Source organism: Physeter macrocephalus, chromosome 7 (assembly GCF_002837175.3).
Source record: "Physeter macrocephalus isolate SW-GA chromosome 7, ASM283717v5, whole genome shotgun sequence".
Classification (NCBI taxonomy): Eukaryota; Metazoa; Chordata; class Mammalia; order Artiodactyla; family Physeteridae; genus Physeter; species Physeter macrocephalus.
In genome coordinates this window covers 30,046,637-30,064,909 of record NC_041220.1, presented here as the reverse complement: position 1 = coordinate 30,064,909, position 18,273 = coordinate 30,046,637, and the positions used below count along the sequence as shown (strand labels likewise).

Genomic DNA, 18,273 nt, shown 5'->3' with positions numbered 1-18,273 from the left:
ACAGTCTAAAAGTTCTTGCCTAAAAACTATTATATACCAACAGAAATAAACAATTTCAACAGAGCACTTGCTTTATAAGTACCATACTGCCCCCTCATGTGTAAACTGAATAAAAAGTGGTTTAAATTACTGTGGACAAATATTTGCTAGTGAAAAGTTAATTTTGTGCTCCAACTGGTAACCTGCTAATACCATATTTCCACAGACTTTGTGCTCCAATAGGGCAGTCTGGCAAACAGCAAACTACTCATCTGCCCAAAATCCTCTGCTGTCCTTAGTAGAGAATGGACCTGAGGACACAGGGAGGGGGAAGGGGAAGCCGGGATGAAGGGAGAGAGTGGCATGGACATATATACACTACCAAATGTAAAATAGATAGCTAGTGGGAAGCAGCCGCATAGCACAGGGAGATCAGCTCAGTGCTTTGTGACCACCTAGAGGGGTGGAATAGGGAGGGTGGGAGGGAGACGCAAGAGGGAGGAGATATGGGGATATATGTATACATATAGCTGATTCACTTTGTTATACAGCAGAAACTAACACACCATTGTAAAGCAGTTACACTCCAATAAAGATGTTAAAAAAAAATCCTCTGCTGTCTAGACTATCATCCACATCTGGACTTATTGCCATCTTTCATTGTTCAAATTAAGGAAGGTTGTGAAGTAGAGGGAACAGGAGAGAAGTTAGGTTGTGAAGAGGATGACAGTGGTGAAGGAGAGAAGAAAAGGTGGGAAAACTTGATCCCATCGAAAGAAACTTGCACCTGTGTGTGACCAACACTGGGAAGAGCTCATTGACTTATGTTCGATCTTTATAAACATGCACATGGCTCTGGAATGTGACTCGAATAGGAAACCAAACAACACAGAGCCAATATACCCAAAGTATAAATAAACAGTGGAAAGGTTATATCCCAAGACCCGGCACTGGATAGCTGATAACCTTCCGAGCGGCCCTTCCTGGAAGATCGCACTGACTGGAATGATGCGAATGCTGACAATGGTTTCCCCTCCTGCCCGACTCTCCTCCTCCACCACCACACAGGGTGAGGGTGAGGGTAATAAGGTGTGAGAGCAGCCCCGGTCTGCAGAGCCAGAATACCAAGCAAACCGGGACCCAAGAGTGTGACTCCAATGTTCCTGGGGGGCTGATCTGAGACATCCCAGAGCTGGGCCTCCAGAAGTCTCCAGAAGACTTATGACATCGTTCGGTTTACATCAGAGTACCTAGGAGACTATTATTGAGCCATCAAAAGGAAGAAAGTCCTGCTACATGCAACAGCATGCATGAACCTTGAACCTCAGTGAAATAAGTCAGACAGAGAAGGACAACACTTTATGATCTCACTTACATGTGGAATCCTAAAAAAGAAAAAAAAAAACAAAAACAAACTCATAGAAACAAAGAACAGACTGCAGACTGGTGGTTACCAGAGGCAGCTCTGGGGATGGATGAAGGTGGCCAAAACGTACAAACTTCTTCCAGTTATATGATAAATAGGTTCTGGGGATGTAACATCCAGCATGGTGAACACAGTTGCCAGCACTATATTATATACTTGAAAGATACTAAGCGAATACATCTTAAAACTTCTCATCACAAGAAAAAAAAATTCTTAACTATGTGAGGTGATGATGGATGGTAACTAAATTTATTGGGATAATTTTTCACAATATATACCCATATCAAATCGTTATGTTATACACCTTCAACTAATACAATGTTATATGTCAATTATATCTCAATAAAACTGGAGAGGGGAGAATATCTAGGAATGGGGACTGGGCTTTGGGGGGGGGTTGTTTTGTTTTTCTGTGGTTTGTATTTTAAAGCTCCCCAGGTGATTCTTTTGTATAGTCAAGGCTGAGATATACCCACGTAAACAGTCATTCCACAGCATTCTGTACTTTGTCTTAGATGGACCAAAATCTAAATTGAAACACCAGAAAAATTATTTCAAAAAAAGTGGCACTGGACATAAGCAATCAATTCCTTGGATCTTCCCAAGTCCTAATCAGGCATGAAATGTTTCAAAGCTTCTAAAGACCAACCATTCCCTCAAAAAATTCTATGTGTATTAGCATTTCAAAGAGCTAACCTATCATCAAATTAGGTGGTTCCAAAGCACAGATGCTAACTTGAAAAGGTACTATCCTGGCTTTTAAGTCTTCCCAGCTATGGAGGCTTAGACATATTATTAAAAGAGTGTATCTCATCTTCTCATTTATATAGTGAGAGCCATAATACTTATCTCTCAAGTTATTACCGGGATTAAATGAGACATTCATAAAGTATTTGGTACAGCACTTGGTACATAGTAACCAGAAGCAAATGGTAGCTATTGTATTTGTAAATATGATCACATCCAGTAAATAGTGATAATGAAAATGGATGCAGACCCTTATTACTCTACTAAACCACTGTTTTGAGAGGTCATTAATTTCCTGAGGTCTTGAACTCCTCACATTCAGTGTTTAGTTAATCAAAAGTGTTTGCGGAAAAATTCATCAAGAAATGGACTAAAGGGAAGCAATAAACAGAGCCTCTTGTCAGAATTCCAAAGTCTCCTAGAATCACACAGTTGTCTTGTGTATTTACTTCCGCGTTTCAGCACTGTAATTTGAGATTTAAATTACTTTCTCTCTCATTCATCACTTAATAAACACCGACCAGGCGGTAGGCTTTCTCTGAAGTACTTCAATATCCTCAAGAACCTTTGAGGGACGACGTGTTGCTCCTCACAGTTTAAAATGATAAAAGCTCAAAGATTAAACAATCAGCCCAAGTCGCCACAGTTTGAAGATGGCACAGTTGGTATCTTAACTCTCAACTCTGATTCCAAAGCCCCCGCCGCCAGTGTAAAAAACAAAGAAAATTTAATTCTTAGGGGAAAAATCACCAAGTATCCTGTTCCATATCTGTTTAGAAAGAGTAAATCTGGAGATTATAGACTCACCATCATTGTGCTATGTTCTAGACGTTTCAAGAATGCATTACCTTTTATATGCATTTAACCTTGTCTGCCAATGCATCAACCCCAGTTCTCAATTCTCTTTTTTTTAAAGCTATTGATACAAAGCTATGCTCTCATGGTTCTCTCTGAAACATCAGAAGTGATTTTTAAAGATACTTTTTAAATTCAGAAGAGGAGGAAACAGTAAATTATTTACTTTAAAATTGTGTCTTCTTTCTTGGCAATCTGATTCTAGAAGTTAAAAGTTAGCTGATCTTGTTCTATGTAGCCAATGTGTGTCTTCTTTAAATATAACACTGATTTTCCAATTCTAGAACCATGGCATAGATGCAAATTCCCCTACTGCCCAGGTCTCTTTCCAAAATCGTGTGACTCTCGTAACTTCCCTACATCATGGCAAAAGATGAAATTATCTTAAGGAATAGATCAAGTCTACTCAAAACTTATTTTCTTCAGGATAGAAAATTTTTCACTTCACCTACATATTTAAAACTTAAGAAAAACTCAAACCAGACAATCCAATGACAAAAAACAAAACTCCACACATAGGTGTCAGGTAAGGAAGCGCTTATTCAGGTCTCTGAAGAGTGCTAGCATAAACAAAGTCTGGCACTACTGCTGAGTCACAGATTCCTCACACTCAACAACTGGATGTTTATGCCCACGGGATGCAGCCATACATAGAAACACCTCCCCAAGTCCTTCCTTTGCGCTCTGCTACCAGGGGCCACGCGTGGAAATGACCGGTCCGCCTCTGCTGGAAATATTTTGCACAGAATAGGAAACAAGAATGGGCTCTGCAAATTTCACTTTAGTACCCAACTCAAACCTACAGCATTTGGTTCAGGTGAATTAATAAATAATACGGGTAAAGGAAATTAAGGGGAATGAGGGCATTCTTTTCTAAAAAGCTGTTTCTCCAGAAGAGTTCAGTGGTGTTTCTTGTGATAAGAAGATTACTAATATGTTTGTATATTCCTGTCATCTTGAACAATGACAGTTGCAACTATTGGGTACTTGCAGTATGGCTGACATTATGCCAAGTACTTGACTTACAAAGATTTGAACCCAGATTTCCTGATTCCAGCGTGCATGTCTTGGTGACCATGCCCGCCTGCCTCCGATATCACCCACTCATATTAAGCCCCATTCATATTATGTCCTCTTTGGTGATGTCATATCTCTCATAACTACGTGACCCATAACAGAGGTACAGCCAGAAGACAGTTGGAAATTAATGCATACTCCCCTTAGTAAACCTTTAACATGGAAAGGAGGGAAAAATAAAATTTCCAATCTCTTTCTAAAATACATAACGATATTGCTGTACACCTGAAACTAAACAATGTAAATCAACTATATTCCAATAAAGTTAAAAAATTACAAACACAACAAACTAAGGAATACAACAAAAAGGACATAGACTCACAGATACAGAGAACAAACCAGTGGTTACCAGTCGGGAGAGGGAAGCGAGGAAGGACAATCCAGGGGTAGAGGATTAAGAGGTACAAACTATTGGGTATAAAATGAGCTACAAAGATATGTTGTACTACATGGGGAATATAGCCAGTATTTTGTAATAACTGTAAATGGAGGATCACCTTTAAAAATTGAATAAAAAATAAAAATTAAAAAAAAATTAATAAAATTACATGACCATAAAAAATAAAATAAAATACATAAATACAAAATGGCCAAATATTTCTTTCAGCTTCAGAGTCTCTAGTGTGTTTAGACAAATACTCGTTACCTTGGGGCTGTATGACTCTTAAGTTGCCTCCAAGGTAGCCTGAACCATCCATCTACAGCATAACTTCAGAGTTTAGCTATGGTGGGAACAGTCCACTGAAAGCTCTGAAACCTTTCCAGCTGTCTGTCCTTGAATCAGCACTACCCCATGACTAAACACGGGTCTTTTATAGAAAACTTTAACTAGAATTAATAATAGCGGCTGACAGTGAGACAACAGTTGGGTTCAGGCTAGACGCTGGAAATAGTCTAAGGCTTCATGTTTGTTCTGGTTCATCCAAACTCCATCTCAGAGCTGAAAAGGCTCCTCGTTATAACTTCAGCCACCCCTGTATTTCACAGGGGAACAAACTGAGGCCCTGTGGCTAAAGATTCGCTCATATTCACACCACCACTAGCAGCAGACCCAGGCTTTGTTCCCAGACCAAGGCCTCAACGTCCACTGCTATCTCCCATCTTGCTGGCACCAGTCCTTTCTCTCCAACAGACTTTCCTCTATGCATGTACTTCCTCATTGGGGGAGGTTTTTGCTCAGTAGCTGAAATTCCTCTAAGTGCTCTCACATGCATTATCGGACACAAGCCTCAACACACAGAGCTGTGAGGCTGACATAGGAGCATGTTACAGGGTCTTGTTCGGAGCCCTGCTGACGCCCGTCAGCATGAAACCATTTCCATTACATCACGGGGGAGAGGGAGGAGGGCAGCCAGGAAGAATGAGGGGGGGAAGCGGGCAGAAGAGACAGCCAGCCCAATGGGCATCCATCCCACATGCTCCGGCTTGACAGCGGCCCTGACTTACCATGAGCTTTTTTTTTTTTTTTTTTTTTTTTAATTTATTTTTGGCTGCGTTGGGTCTTCGTCGCTGCGTGTGGGTTTTCTCTAGTTGCGGCGAAGGCGGGGGCTACTCTTCGTTGCAGCGACAGGGTCTTGTTCGGAGCCCTGCTGACGCCCGTCAGCATGAAACCATTTCCATTACATCACAGGGGAGAGGGAGGAGGGCAGCCAGGAAGAATGAGGGGGGGAAGCGGGCAGGAGAGACAGCCAGCCCAATGGGGCTTAGTTGCTCCGTGGCATGTGGGATCTTCCCGGACCAGGGATCGGACCTGGGTCCCCTGCATTGGCAGGTGGATTCTTAAGCACTGCACCATCAGGGAAGCCCGCCATGAGCTTTTTGAAGAACAACTTCAATTTTGGTTTACAACCGAAAGGAAAAAAAAAAAAAAAAAAAAAAGAAAGAAAGAAACCAAATTTGGTTTACAACCAATTTATCAGTTGGTAGAGTTCCTGTTTTTCTTTTTCTTTCTAAGTTTCCAACTTTAATTTCTGGAGACATTTTCCGACCCCTTCCCAAGTCCTAATGGGATATACATAGTGATTTCTGCAGTTCTCTGCGCACTAAATAGAGGAATACATAACTGACTTTGGGTCTTGACTTCAAGCTTTCAGTAAATGATAACCTTTATCAACAAGACTTTATAAAATGGAATGCACCTCAGAACTACCCACCCCCAACCATGGGCATTTTCAGTGACATAAACTGTGGATACAACATCAGTGCCCTGGTCTTCCTAATGTTCAACAAAGACCCAAAGTGGTAATAATAATAGTAATAATAATAATAACTTTGATAACATACTGGAACCAAGTGGTATTAAAGAAATTCGCATATGCTCAACGGAGTAACTTTCTCCCCAATCAGTTCATGAGGTGAACCTCTCCTAATTAAGCCAAAGTTGCATCACTCTTACATTCATGGGGCAAACACATACTCCCAGTTATAAAATATTGTTTTTTGGTTTACAAACCTTTAAAAACACTCCAGGTGTGGTTTTTATCAATTTGTACCTGCAAACATTTGGGAAATGCAAGCATACACTTTCTGAAGTGAGAAGAAAACACTTTCCCAAGCACAGCTGTAACCTGACTTTCGTAACACAAATGTCTACAAATATTCTTAACTGAATGAAGAGCCAGTGCTTAGCTAGAATTTTTTCCCCCGATCAATGTGTCCTTCACTCACATGCAAACAAAAAGTTTACACTTCTGCGATAGAAATCTAGAATAACATTAAAGAAACATACTCCATGTCACCGATAAGGCACACTCCATACATGATATTCCTTTGTTTTTCTTTTCCTCCTCTTTCAATTTAGGTGTACAACTTCTTCCGAAGTTCTTTGTTTTCTCTCTTTGCCACCCTTCGTCTTTCCAGGGCTCAAGCCTGCCTTAGAAACATGTGGTCCTAACGGCGGCACAGAGGATCAGAACACAGGAAGCCTAGCATCTGCAGTCCCCAAAGGCCTGGGGGTCCACAAAAAGAGGCCTCCCCCAGCCAGGGCTAGCTCTGGCCATGAAAAAAGCAGGACTCTCCCTCAATGTTCCTTGTGAATCTTTAAACTGAATATGAGTAAACACATTTAAAAGTGACTCATCATCTTATGAAATTTTCAAGGTAAATGACACTTTTTTCCTTTGGCATATAAGCCATGACCCCTAGTTATTTGGGTAGGCAGGAATGACCATTTCCCTGGAAAGAAAAATAAGACCTGGACCTATTAATTCTACAAAAGGAAATGTGTGAATTTTGATCAGTGAAGAAAACATCTCCTGAAGACATGTATATGATTATATTTATCAGAATCATCTGAAATCTTTTTCCAAGTATGTGCGCTCCCAGGCATGGCCTACATATTTAAGAGAGAATGCAACACGCTCTTTTTTTTTTTTTTTCCTGCCATTTTAGCGATCAGAACAATAAAATGCCTAAAGCAAAACCATGTTTTGAAGGTGGTCAATGGTGGGACTTTATGAGAAGCTGCATGGAGAGGGGTGGGGTGTGGTTTCAGCCTTCATATTTAATCACTGCTCCTAAAATTTACGGGGCTAGTTTGGTTTTCATTTCTTAATAATACATTTCTTTCAAATTATAATTTATCCATGTTACAAAAGTGATAACTAATACATATTACATTCCTTGCAGAAATCCTGATAAACACCAAAAAAACCTCTTTAAAGATGAAAACCACCCATCATCCCACACACAGAGACATTTCAGTTAAAATACTGATGACTATTTTTCAGAGTTTTTTCTTCCCGTGCAACATCTGTCTCATTTTAAAGAAGTCAATCCATCAGGACAACTGTATCTGGAGTCCAGCTTCCTAGAATTTACCAGTATGCAGTCCCTAGTTACACGTGAGAGGTGACCTCTGCTATATGCATCTGTTAGGAATAAGCTTTGGGCAGGATTCGATTTCTAAACGCATTAGGACTCAGCTAGATTCTACCCCCCAATTGAAACGTTTCTAATTAGGGCTTTAGAAGATAGATAGATAGAAGATAGATAGATAGATAGAAGATAGTCGTGCATAATTTTAAGAACATCCCAAAAAGCCCAATGTCTAGATAGACCCTCATGCCTGCCAACTCAAGGTTAGGTGAAGGTCACACATACTGAGGGCCGACACCAGCCTTTCCTTCAGTGTGTATGATTTATTTTCATAGGTCTTAAATATGATGAAAGCATCAACTATACCGAGTTCCTGCACCTTACAAGGAACATCTCAAAAGGTTAATGCTTAGATTCTTGGATTCCACCTCAGTTTGGAACTCGCTCACCCTCCGTCATTTGCAGCTGTGTTTGAAGTGCCAAAAAAGGAAGATTTCCCTCAACTGATCACACTTCGCCTAGGACCAGCTTTGACACAAAGCCTTCCAATCATGATGAAAAGTGCAATGATGCGTTAAGTGTATTCCTTTAATTGGAAGGACAGAGAACAGTCAGGATAAAACAGCCAGAGAACCACACACGCCGAGGAGAGCAGCACCCCTTCATGTTTTGCTGGTGATATTCTAATTATCAAGTGTTTGGCACCTAACATCAGTATGAAATGTTTAGCACCTGTCAAATCGGGTCACGCACGCTTATCCTTGCCACAAAAGTTTTCAAGATTCCAACACTGTTATCATTACGTGTCTGTTTATTTACTGGGAGATGAGCATGTTTCGTTTAAGATTTTTATGAAACTTAAATCCCAACATATAAATGTGGAGGAGCCATCAATGAATGCTAAGATTAAAGGGTAAAAGTCTGCTAGGGGATGGATTCTTAAATCTCTGGGACTCTCCTAATGGACCAATTACCAGCAATTACAAAGAGATCGGTGCATTTACAATGGAGAAATCTGGCAGCCACCACCTGTAGCAGTTTTAAAACACGGCTACAAATTCCTTGACATTCTTCCCAGCAAGAAGCAGTGTCTATGTCTCCTCCCCTTGAATCTGGGCATGCTCCCCGCCTGAATCAATCAATAGCATACGCGTTAGTGATGGTCCATGGCTTCTGATGCTAAATCACAAAAGGCCCTCCAGTCTCTGCCTGTTGGCTGTCACCCTCACTCGGAGCCCTGAGGCTGCCACCCTCTTCGAAGAAGCCCAAACTACGGGAAGAGGCTGGTGTGCGTGACTCTGCTTAAGAGTCCCAGAGGAGCCCCGCCTCTGGTCACCCCAGCCCAGGCACTGGATGTGAGTACAGAGCCTCCAGATGATTCCAGCCCCCAGCCATTCAAGACTTTCCAGGTGACAGACTTTGAAGAATCAACATCATTTATCTACCACCTCGAAATACATAAGCAGGATCTAATCCTGAAGAAAAGAGTTAAATTACGGGAACATTTTGCAAAACCACGGGCCCTTACTCTTTAAAAAAGTACCAGTATCACGAATAACAAAAAGACTAAGAAACTAGTTCCAAATGAATGGAGACTAGAGAGATACGACAATTATTAAATACAATGCATGATATTGGATTGGATCCTGCATTGGGGGCCTTTTTCTATAATAGGTATCATCTGACGACTGGTTAAGCACAAATATGGATTACCTGTTACACTACTGTTTCTCAAACACTGACGCATGCATGCACAAGTCACTTGGAGGTCTTGTGAAAGCGCAGATTCCGCTTTTTTTTTTCTTTCTTTTTGGCCACGCTGCGGGATCTTAGTTCCCGGACCAGGGATCCACTCCGCGCCACCCCCTGCAGTGAAAGTGCAGGGTCTTAGCCACTGGCCCGCCAGGGAAGTCCCAAGCACAGATTCTGATTTAGCAGGCCAGGGGGTGGGGCCTCAGCTTCTCATTTCCAACAAATTCCCAGTTTGTGTCAACATGTTGGACTACGGTCACACTTAGAGTTGCAACATATTCAATATAGCACGGATCACCAATCCCCAGGCCGCGGCCTGTTAGGAAGGGGGCCGCGCGGCAGGAGGTGAGCGGCGGGCCGGAGACTTCATCTGCCCTGTCGCTCCCCGCCGCTCGCATTACACCTGAACCACCACCAGCACCACCCCGCACCCCCCCCCAACCCCCGTCCGTGGAAACACTGTCTTCCACGAAACCGGTCCCTGGTAAAAAGGTTGGGGACCTCTGCAATATAGTATATGTGCCAAATGTCCTGAACTTGTCCTTGTTTTTAGAAGACACGTGAAGAATTTAGAAATGAGAGGTCATGATGTAAGGGAACTTAGTCTCAAATGGTTCAACAACAGTAGCAATAATAATTATATTGTAGAGAGTATACAAATGTTTATTGTATTGTTGTTGCAATCTTCCTATGGGTCTAAAATTTTTCAAAGGAAAATTCTGAAAAAGAAAGGATATTATATAAATTGGTATCAACAATCCTAGACGGTTGCTATTTTGATTTCAATGACAAAGATGAGGAAACAGATGCTTGGAGAGATTAAATAACCTGTGCATAATCATATTACTAATAAAGGGCCCCAAGGCCATAAAGTTAAGTAATGACCTTGCTTATTTATTTGACAAGTATTGTTAAGTACTTGCTATTTGATTGTCACAACTGTACTGTGACTTTGGAGAGTAACTTAACCTTCGTAGGCTTCAGTTTCCTGATCAAGCTGTACCAGACCAGATGACTTCTAGCACCTCAAACACCATGTTATCAACACAAGTCAACGTACCTTTCAATCACTATATTCTTCCCACACTTCATTACAGCAGGACTTTATCCTCCCTCCATCTTCATGGCAGAATAAAAGGGTAAACATCGTTAGAAACCGTATCCATCCCACCAAGACCAAATCACAGACCTCTGTGAAGTTTTATTAGTTAACCACAATAGACATAATTTCAAAAACTAAAAAAAATTCAGGAATTAAGCCACATATTTGCTGAGAAACAGTATTATCCCTTATTCAGATACCAGACTTAGGTTTCATGAAAGCAGACTTCAAAATATTCTGCATAAGGTTAAGGATGCTTTCACCACTTTAGGGCCTGAAAGGAAAGCCCACTCAAAGGACCAAAGATATTTTCAAAAATTTAATCTTAACTCTGCAACCAAAAAATGGTCCATGTGAATGGGGCCAGGGAGTTCCCTCAGCTGAGGGAAATCTTCTGACAAACAGAGATTCCAAATTAGGCTCTGGATTGAGTTCTATTGATAAAAGAATGGTGACCAACTGGAAAAGCAGAAAGGATAACCAGAACTACACAGGTTAACTAGGAACCTGCCAATTAATTTCCTTCAGTCCGGGGCTTTCGGGCTGGGAAACAGATCAACATTCTGTATATCTGCATTCTCTTTCTTTCCCCTGTTTTTTTGAATTCACTTTTAAAATTATTTTTTTATGTTATATTGGAGTAGAGTTGATTCACAAAGTTGTATTAGCTTCAGGTGTACAGCAATATTTCTAGCGGTATGCCTCAGAGCTCTAGTTCAATATTTGTTACCCGCGGCTTGGTCTTCACCGACAGAAGACACGAAGTCAGGAGAGATACCAAATAATTTCCCGAGCAAGAAGTGTGCCCAAGCAGCCTTCAGCAGTTTGAACACAAACCAACCAGCAAGACAGGATCTAAAGGGAAAAACTATCAAGCAGTACCTACACGTCTACAAAGCAGTCACACAGGTACAGTTCAGGGGACTATCATCTACTTCAGCAGCCACCAGGAAAAGGCCAGCATGGACAGTAACACCAGGCTGAGGCCACCACAGGTCAGGGCCGGCAAGCTGACAACATCACAGACAGGATTAAATGACACAGAGTACACCTAGAGCAAGGAGCATGCTCATCTCATCTGCACTCCTTGCTGACTGGACCAGGCGAGGGCATTATCTTCCGTTCTGCAGTAAGAGTCGCTGAGATACAGAATTCTCCCCAGTGGGGCGTACAGACTAGTCACCAATTCCAACGTGCAGCGAGGGTTTCCCCACACCGACAAGCAATTCTCTGACACCCACCGGGTGTCCTACAATTCAGCACAATTCTGACCCTATCTACCTGCAGCCAGGATCAGATGCCACAGGTTAAAAGCTGAGTCCAGCAAAACTAACTCCTACTTCAGATGCCACTCACAAGTCCAGGTTGTTAACTGTGCTTCCGACAGACGGGCTATAAATCAGAGGTTCCCACGACCCCCTCTCCTTGGGTTCAGTTAATTTGCTCGAGTGGCTCAGAGAACTCAGAAAATCCACATACTCGCTAGATCAGCAATTTATTACAAAGGATATTAAAAGAGCACAAATCAACAGCCAGATAGAGAGGTACAGAGAGATACACAGGGCGAGGTCCCAAAGGAGCTTCTGTCCTCGTGGAGTCTGGGGCACGCCAGGTAGCACGCAGAAGCCTTCTGGTTCCCCAGCCTGGAAGCTCTCTGAATCCCCTCCTTTCACATTTTTATGGGGGCTTCAGTCCACAGGTATGAGTAATTAAACCACCGGCCACTGGTGACTGATTCAACTCCCAGCCCCTCTTCGCTCCCCCCAAATCCGGGGGTGGGAATGAACATCTCGATCCTTTATTCATGGTGGATTCTCTGGCAATCTGCCCCCACCCTTAGGTGCTTTCCAAAAGTCATCTAATTAACATAAGCCCAGTCGTGGTGCAAAGGGGCTTGTCGCGAATAGGAAGATACCCATTTCATCTTTATGGCCCTGAAGGGACTTCAGGAACTGAGGGTGAGAAATGAGAAGCGAAATATAACAAAGATGCTCCTATGCTCTTATCGCTCAGGAAATTCCAAGGGTTCTGGGAGCCAGGCACTGTGGACAAAGACCAAATATATATTTCTTATTATAAACCACATCAAAGAATGTAACCAGGAAGGTAGGAAATTCAAAACAAAGTCGCACAAGTGAAGGACCCCGAAAGAAATCCAACGGGAGCTGTACCAATTCTCAGATTCTAAAAACACTCTCACGTGGGAGAGGGATTCACCTTGTCCTTGGCCCAGAGGCTAAACTGGGTGGGGCTACTGGGTTGAGATCATACAAAGGCACATGTCAGCTGAAGATGAGGGGAAACAACTTTCTGGACTGGTGAAGCTGCACAACTGCTGGGCAGGTCAACTTGGGAGATACTGAGTTCCGTGTCACCAACGTTTTACAAGGTAAGAATAGGGGCATTCCAAAAGAGGTTCAAATACTACATGCAGGGCTCGAACAGCTGACTCGTGCATCTACGGGTGACAAAATACACGCCCACCCCCCAAAGACATTCTCACTCACCAAGCTACGTGAGCCAACTGACTCACTCTTCTCAATACAGAAGCCAGCACGTCAAGCTGCCCTGTCACCCTTTTCTGCCGACAGGGCAACCTTTCCGAATCCCTGATAGATACAGCCTGTGCCATGCCGGGACTTGAACTCCCTTCGTTCCCGACTCCAAGTCGGCCACTGTCAGGGTTCTGATTTCATCGGCAGTGCACAGTTATTAACACGTCAAAGGAGGGACCCTGGACTGTTCAGGGAGTAATCTCATCTTAATATTCCTCTTAACCTGGTTTTCTCTTTCCCAAAAAAGAACATGCCATATATTAACAAGTACAGGAAAAGGCTTTGTAAACTCTTATAATTTCATAAATATATTCATCATAAAGTCATCCTTATTTGGCCCCCAGAAATACTAACTTTATAATTCTTCCCCAGACATGTCCAAGAGCATAACAGCCTCCTAGAAGTTTCCGAAGAGCCACAGCACCTACTGGCATTTTAACCTGATTTTCCTATATCACAGTATGCAAAAATATGCAGACACACACAAAAAGACTATACAGGTGCTACAGTCATACGGAGTACTATTCCCAAGAAGACCTGAGAGTTCCACTGAGAAGTCAAGTCCGTGTGTGGGGAAAGGATGGGAGAGAGAGGAGGGCAGGGAAGGTGGAAATCTTAGCCAGGTAGTGAGAGCTCTAAAATGCTGTCGATATGGGGAGAATACTATGAGAAGATAACTGATGACCTGCAGAACCTGCACTGTATTTTCATCTTTACAACTTTTATTGTATGAAAGATGCCTATAACGTTTGTTCTGTAAATACATAACCTTTGAAAATATTCCCTTTTCGGAACCCTCCTACACTGTTGGTGGGAATGTAAATTGGTACAGCCACTAAGGAGAAAAGCATGGAGGTTTCTCAAAAAACTAAAAATCGAGCTACTGTATGATCCAGCAATTCTGCTCCTGGGCATATACCCGGAGAAAACCATAATACAAAAAGATACATGTGGAGACCTTCAAGATGGCGCATGTAAGACGTGGAGATCACCTTCCACCCCATAAATACATCAGAAATACTTCTACATGTGGAACAACTCCTACAGAACACCTACTGAACGCTGGCAAAAGACCTCAGGCTTCCAAAAAGGCAAGAAACTCCCCACGTACCTGGATACGGCAAAAGGAAAAAGAAAAAACAGAGACAAAAGAATAGGGGCGGGACCGGCGCCTCATGGAGGGAGCTGTGAAGGAGGAAAAGTTTCCACACACTAGGAAGGCCCTTCGCAGGCGGAGACTGCGGGGGGAAGCTTCGGAGCCACGGAGGAGAACGCAGTAACAGGGGTGCGGAGGGCAGAGCAGAGAGATTCCCGCACAGAGGATAGGTGCTGACCAGCACGAGAGGCTTGTCTGCTCACCAGCCGGGGCGGGCGGGGGCTGGGAGCTGAGGCTCAGGCTTCGGAGGTCGGATCGCAGGGAGAGGACTGGGATTGGCTGCATGACCACAGCCTGAAGGGGGCTAGTGCACCACGGCTAGACGGGAGGGAGTCCGGGAAAGAGTCTGGAACTGCCTAAGAGGCAAGAGACCATTGTTCCGCAGTGCATGAGGAGAGGGGATTCAGAGCACCACCTAAATGAGCTCCAGAGACGGGCGTGAGCCTAGCTATCAGCCCGGACACCAGAGACGGGTATGAGGCGCTAAGGCTGCGACTGCAGCCACCAAGAAGCCTGTGTGCAAGCACAGGTCACTATCCACACCTCCCCTCCCAGGAGACTGTGCAGCCCACCCCTGCCAGGGGCCCATGATGCAGAGGCAACTTCCGGGGAGAACACACTGTGCACCTCAGGCTGGTGCAATGTCACGCCGGCCTCTGCCACCGCAAGCTCACCCGCATTCCGTACACCTCCCTCCCCTGGCATGAGTGAGCCAGAGGCCCCTAATCAGCTGCTACTTTAGCCCCATCCTGCCTGCAGGGGGAACAGACACCCTCAGGCAAACTACACGCAAAGGTAGGGCCAATCCAAAGCTGAATCCCAGGAGCTGTGCGAACAAAGAAGAGAAAGGGAAATTTCTCCCAGCAGCCTCAGGAGCAGCAGATTAAATCTCCACTGTCAACTTGATGTACCCTACATCTGTGGAATACCTGAATAGACAACGAATCATCCCAAAACTGAGGCGGTGGACTTTGGGAGCAACTGTAGACTTGGGGTTTGCTTTCTGACTCTAATTTGTTTCTGGATTTGTTTTTATCTTAGCTTAGTAAGAGTTTATTATCATTGGTAGAGCTGTTTATTGATTTGGTTGCTCTCTTCGTCCTATTTTTATATATTTTTTTCCTTTTTCTCTTTTTGTCGGTGTGTATGTGTATTTTTTATTTTAATAACTTTTTAAATTTTATTTCATTCTTTCCTTCCTTTTTTCCCCCTTTTCTTCTGAGCCGTGTGGCTGACAGGGTCTTGTTGCCCCAGCTGGGTGTCAGGCCTGTGCCTCTGAGGTGAGAGAGCCAAGTTCGGGACATTGGTCCACAAGAGACCTCCCAGCTCCATGTAATATCAAACGGCGAAAGCTCTCCCAGAGATAGCCATCTCAACGCTAATAACCACCTGCACTCAACAATGAGCAAGCTACAGTGCTGGATACCCTATGCCAAACAACTAGCAAGACAGGAACACAACCCAACGCATTAGCTGAGAGGCTGCTTAAAATCATAATACGGTGACAGACACCCCAAAACACACCATAGGACACAGTCCTGCCCACCAGAAAGACAAGATCCAGCCTCATCCATGAGAACACAGGCACGAGTCCCCTCCACCAAGAACCATACACAACCCACTGAACCAACCTTACCCACTGTGGGCGGACACCAAAACAACAGGAACTACGAACCCGGAGGCTGCAAAAAGGGGACCCCAAACACAGTATGTTAAGCAAAATGACAAGACAGAGAAACACACAGCAGATGAAGGAGGAAGGTAAAAACCCAGCAGACCAAACAAATGAAGAGGAAATACGCAGTCTACCTGGAAAACAATTAAGAGTAATGAGAGTAAAGATGATCCAAAATCTTGGAAAAGAAAGGAGAAAATACAAGAAACATTTAACAAGGACCTAGAAGAACTAAAGAACAAACAATGATGAACAAGATAATAAATGAAATTAAAAATTCTCTAGAAGGAATCAATAGAAGAATAACTGAAGCAGAAGAATGGATAAGTGACCAGGAAAATAAAATAGTGGAAATAACTACTGAAGAGCAGAATAAAGAAAAAAGAATAAAAAGAATTGAGGACAGTCTTAGAGACCTCTGGGACAACATTAAACTCACCAACATTTGAATGATAGGGATCCCAGAAGAGGAAGAGAAAAAGAAAGTGACTGAGAAATATTTGAAAAGATTATACTTGAAAACTTCCCTAATATGGGAAAGTAAATAGTCAATCAAGTCGAGGAAGCACAAAGAGTCCCATACAGGATAAATACAAGGAGAAACACGCCAAGACACAATTTAATCAAACTATCAAAAATTAAACACAGGGCTTCCCTGGTGGCGCAGTGGTTGAGAGTCCACCTGCCGATGCAGGGGACACAGGTTCATGCCCCGGTCCAGGAAGATCCCACATGCCGTGGAGCGGCTGGGCCTGTGAGCCATGGCCACTGAGCATGTGCGGCGGAGCCTGTGCTCTGCAACGGGAGAGGCCACAACAGTGAGAGGCCCACGTGCGACAAAAACAAACAAACAAAAAAAATTAAACACAAAGAAAAAATATTAACAGCAGCAAGGGAAAAACAATAAATACAAGGGAATCCCCATAAGGTTAACAGCTGATCTTTCAGCAGAAGCTCCCCAAGCCAGAAGGGAGTGGCAGGACATATTTAAAGTGATGAAAAGAAAAACCTACAATCAAGATTACTCTACCCAGCAAGGTTTTCATTCAGATTAGACAGAGAAATTAAAATCTTTACAGACGAGCAAAAGAAAGAGAATTCAGTACCACCAAACCAGCCTTACAACAAATGCTAAAGGAACTTCTCTAGGCATGAAACACAAGAGAAGGAAAAGACCTACAAAAAAACCCCCAAAACAATTAAGAAAATAGTAATAGGAACGTACATATCGATAATTACCTTAAATGTAAATGGATTAAATGCTCCAACCAAAAGACATAGACTGGCTGAATGGATCCAAAAACAAAACCCGTGTATATGCTGTCTACAAGAGACCCACTTTAGACCTAGGGACACATACAGACTGAAACTGAGGGGATGGAAAAAGATATTCCATGCAAATGGAAAGCAAAAGAATGCTGGAGTAGTAATTCTCATATCGAGCAAAACAGACTTTAAAATAAAGACTATTAAAAGAGACAAAAAAGGACACTACTTAATGATCAAGGGATCAATCCAAGAAGAAGATATAACAATTGTAAATATTTATGCACCCAATACAGAAGCATCTCAGTACATAAGGCAAATGCTAACAGCCATAAAAGGGAAAATCGACAGTAACACAATCATAGTAGGGGACTTTAACACCCCACTTTCATCAATGGACAAATCATCCCAAATAAGAATAAAAAAGGAAACACAAGCTTTAAATGATGTATTACACAAGATGGACTTAATTGATATTTATAGGACATTCCATCCAAAAACAAGAGAATACACTTTCTTCTCAAGTGCTCATGGAACTGCCTCCAGGATAGATCATATCTTGGGTCACAAATCAAGCCATGGTAAATTTAAGAAAACTGAAATCTTATCAAGGATCTTTTCCGACCAGAATGCTATGAGACTAGATATCAATTACAGGAAAAAAATCTCTAAAAAATACAAACACATGGAGGCTAAGCAATACACTACTAAATAACCAAGAGATTACTGAAGAAATCAAAGAGGAAATCAAAAAATACCTAGAAACAAATGACAATGAAAACACAATGGCCCAAAACCTATGGGATGCAGCAAAAGCAGTTCTAAGAGGGAAGTTTACAGCAATACAATCCTACCTCAAGAAACAAG

At 42.7% G+C, this 18,273-nt stretch overlaps 1 protein-coding gene across 8 annotated transcripts in view; it reads right to left on the bottom strand.

Annotated features, from left to right (window-relative positions):
• Nucleotides 1-18,273, bottom strand: part of ARHGAP10 (Rho GTPase activating protein 10) — a 337,918-nt gene that overhangs the window by 28,300 nt on the left and 291,345 nt on the right. Inside the window, exons 19-21 of one of the 8 annotated variants that reach the window (XR_008617779.1) lie at nt 10,713-10,771; nt 9,614-9,766; nt 5,787-5,913 (exon numbers count right to left, since the gene is read on the bottom strand). The exons of 5 other annotated variants lie outside the window; for them this stretch is intronic. Coding sequence is in view for 2 of the 3 variants with exons in the window: in XM_028491749.2 (XP_028347550.1) it covers nt 10,757-10,771 (15 nt within the window). In the remaining variant the exon portion in view is untranslated. Of the gene's footprint in view, nt 1-5,786; nt 5,914-9,613; nt 9,767-10,712; nt 10,772-18,273 lie in introns of those variants that run through there. 2 more of the 8 variants (XM_028491750.2, XM_028491749.2) reach the window with 2 other exon arrangements.